Source organism: Camelina sativa, chromosome 7 (genome assembly GCF_000633955.1).
Source record: "Camelina sativa cultivar DH55 chromosome 7, Cs, whole genome shotgun sequence".
NCBI classification, from domain to species: domain Eukaryota; kingdom Viridiplantae; phylum Streptophyta; class Magnoliopsida; order Brassicales; family Brassicaceae; genus Camelina; species Camelina sativa.
In genome coordinates this window covers 21,220,383-21,222,582 of record NC_025691.1, presented here as the reverse complement: position 1 = coordinate 21,222,582, position 2,200 = coordinate 21,220,383, and the positions used below count along the sequence as shown (strand labels likewise).

General features: G+C 39.5%; 1 protein-coding gene and 1 pseudogene across 1 annotated transcript in view; both read right to left on the bottom strand.

Annotated features, from left to right (window-relative positions):
* LOC109125479 (COP9 signalosome complex subunit 5a-like) overlaps positions 1 to 537 on the bottom strand; it is a 6,335-nt gene extending 5,798 nt beyond the window's left edge. The window contains exon 1 of the mRNA XM_019227114.1: positions 4 to 537. Coding sequence (XP_019082659.1) covers positions 4 to 389 — 386 coding nt within the window. The 5' untranslated portion in view covers positions 390 to 537. The remainder of the gene's footprint in view (positions 1 to 3) is intronic.
* LOC104701786 overlaps positions 674 to 2,200 on the bottom strand; it is a 12,410-nt pseudogene continuing 10,883 nt past the window's right edge.

Sequence of the window (2,200 nt, the reverse complement as noted above, 5' to 3'; positions counted from 1 at the left end):
AGCTTGTTGGTCTGAGAATACTCAACCATGTACTCATAGGCATCAGCCTGAGCATTAACCCTAGTCTCAGTACCTTCCACAGGCAAAGCAAAAGCATCCATAACAATGATAGCGTCACCATCGGTCTTACCTTGCATAAGACCCATGATTTCAATAGTGCCACCAGAGCGAGCGTGGACCACCATCTTAAGAAGAGCGAGCGCCGAGATCTTAACTCGCTTGAAGTAGTGAGGATCATTGGCCCATGGTTTCTCCTGCTGGAACCTACTCTGCGCAGTATCGTCGTAGTAGAAGATAGTGTCAGAGGTTGAATCAAGTTGGTCTACTGTTGTAATGTTGTTCTCGAGTTCCCATGTCTTCCTTGCCATCATCGTCGACGAACCCTCCATTTTTTTATACACTCTCAATTGCAGCAGAAATCTAGGGTTTCAATCGATGGAAGATTCAAGAATTTGAAGAATCAAAATTGATGAAGATGGTTGGAGACTGAGATGAGTGTGATCGATCCAACTTGCTGTGAATTGAAAACTGTGTCCGAAGGTTGCTTTGCTCCAAGAACACGTGTTAGCTTATTTTTATACAGACACTGACACATGTTAAATTTAAATTTCGGTTCGGTTTTCTTGTTGGTTTAGGCTTGGTTCAATTCAAATCCAGTTTAGGATTTTGGACGGGTCTTCCAAGTGAGATTTATTAAAAGGTAATCTCTTCTATGTTACAAATACAAATAGATGTAAAAAACATTATACTGGTATTATTCTCATTTATCTTCTGTCTAGTTTTTGCTGAGAGATGTCGTCGTTTGTCTACGAAACTGCAACTACAAAAACTAGAAACCTTATCTTGCAATTGCAAAATAGCCATGATTCATGGTTTTATCTTCTCCTCTACGTGCATTTACAGTTCTGCTTTAGATTCCAAGTCTTGTTCTGAATCTTCCGAGATGTCATTTGATGGAGGAGGGTTAGGTTTGTCTGTAGCAGCGGCTACTGGCTCGTTGAGTTCCACATCTTCACCCAAGATTTTTGCTGTGAATTTCCGTGCCTCGAGATCTAGATCAGGCCATTCAGTTACGATTCTTCTTGCACCCTGCGTTTAAACAAAAGATGCTTTATGAGTGTTGCAGATGTGAAAAAAAAAAAAAAAAAAATTCCTAGGGAAGCTTTGGAAAAGTCATCGTTTACCTGAAGCTTTGGTTCCTTTGTCATGGGATTGTTGCAAAGATCGATTGTTCTCGCCTTGGATTTTGTGGCGTTTCCACACCAAGATTCACACCACAACCACTCTTGGGGAAGTGAAAATATAGGAACAGTATGCTGAGCATAATTAGGAAGATCCTGAAACAAGATAAGATAATGCCATGCCATCAACAAGTTTGAACATAGAACTTGAGAAGATAAGTCAAAACCAGTAGTAGAATTTTCTAAAGATTCAGAGCATGGTGTGATGATAAGAGTGAAATGGAAAGGCTTTCAAACAAAGGAAAACGATAGTGTGACCATCAAAGAAAAGTTACAGCCCTAAGTATTGAGAACCATATTGTAAAACTTGCCTGATCTAGGTTGGACAAACTGTTTGGATCCTTGCTAAGCGTCTCATAGAATACTCTTAGATTATCTCCTGCCGCTGTCTCTCGGAACTTAACCAAGTCAACAACGTACAGAGCACTGCAGATAGATACGAGGCACATCAAGGATGGGAAAAGCAACAACTTACTGAGGTTCAAGTGAAGTTAGTTTGTTTACCTGATATGGTATGGCCTACCACGTAAATGTTCTTTCCAGAAACCCTGTTCAAAGTAATCGAGAATGTAAAGGGTAAGGAAACCAAATTACTTCTACAGGCAAAAAAAAAACAGATTAATGTGTTAACCTGTCTCCAAAATCGATATCCATCCATTTCCCTGTTGTTGTCACAAAAAGGAGTATACGCAAGAGGTCTTCCTTTAATATCCATATCATACAGTTCTCCCATGTCTGTCCTTATAATTTGATCTGCGTCGACAAATATAACCTACAGAATACATGTCGAATTCCTTATAGTGGCATCTTGCAAGCATCAAAATCGCAAGAAAGAAATGAAGATATATGATCATATGTACCTTTTCCAATGAGAGTGGAAATATAACATCAAGGAAAAGAATTTTGTAGGCCCAAATAATTCGTTGCTTTTCTTTCTGTTTATGCAACCAGGTAGGCCA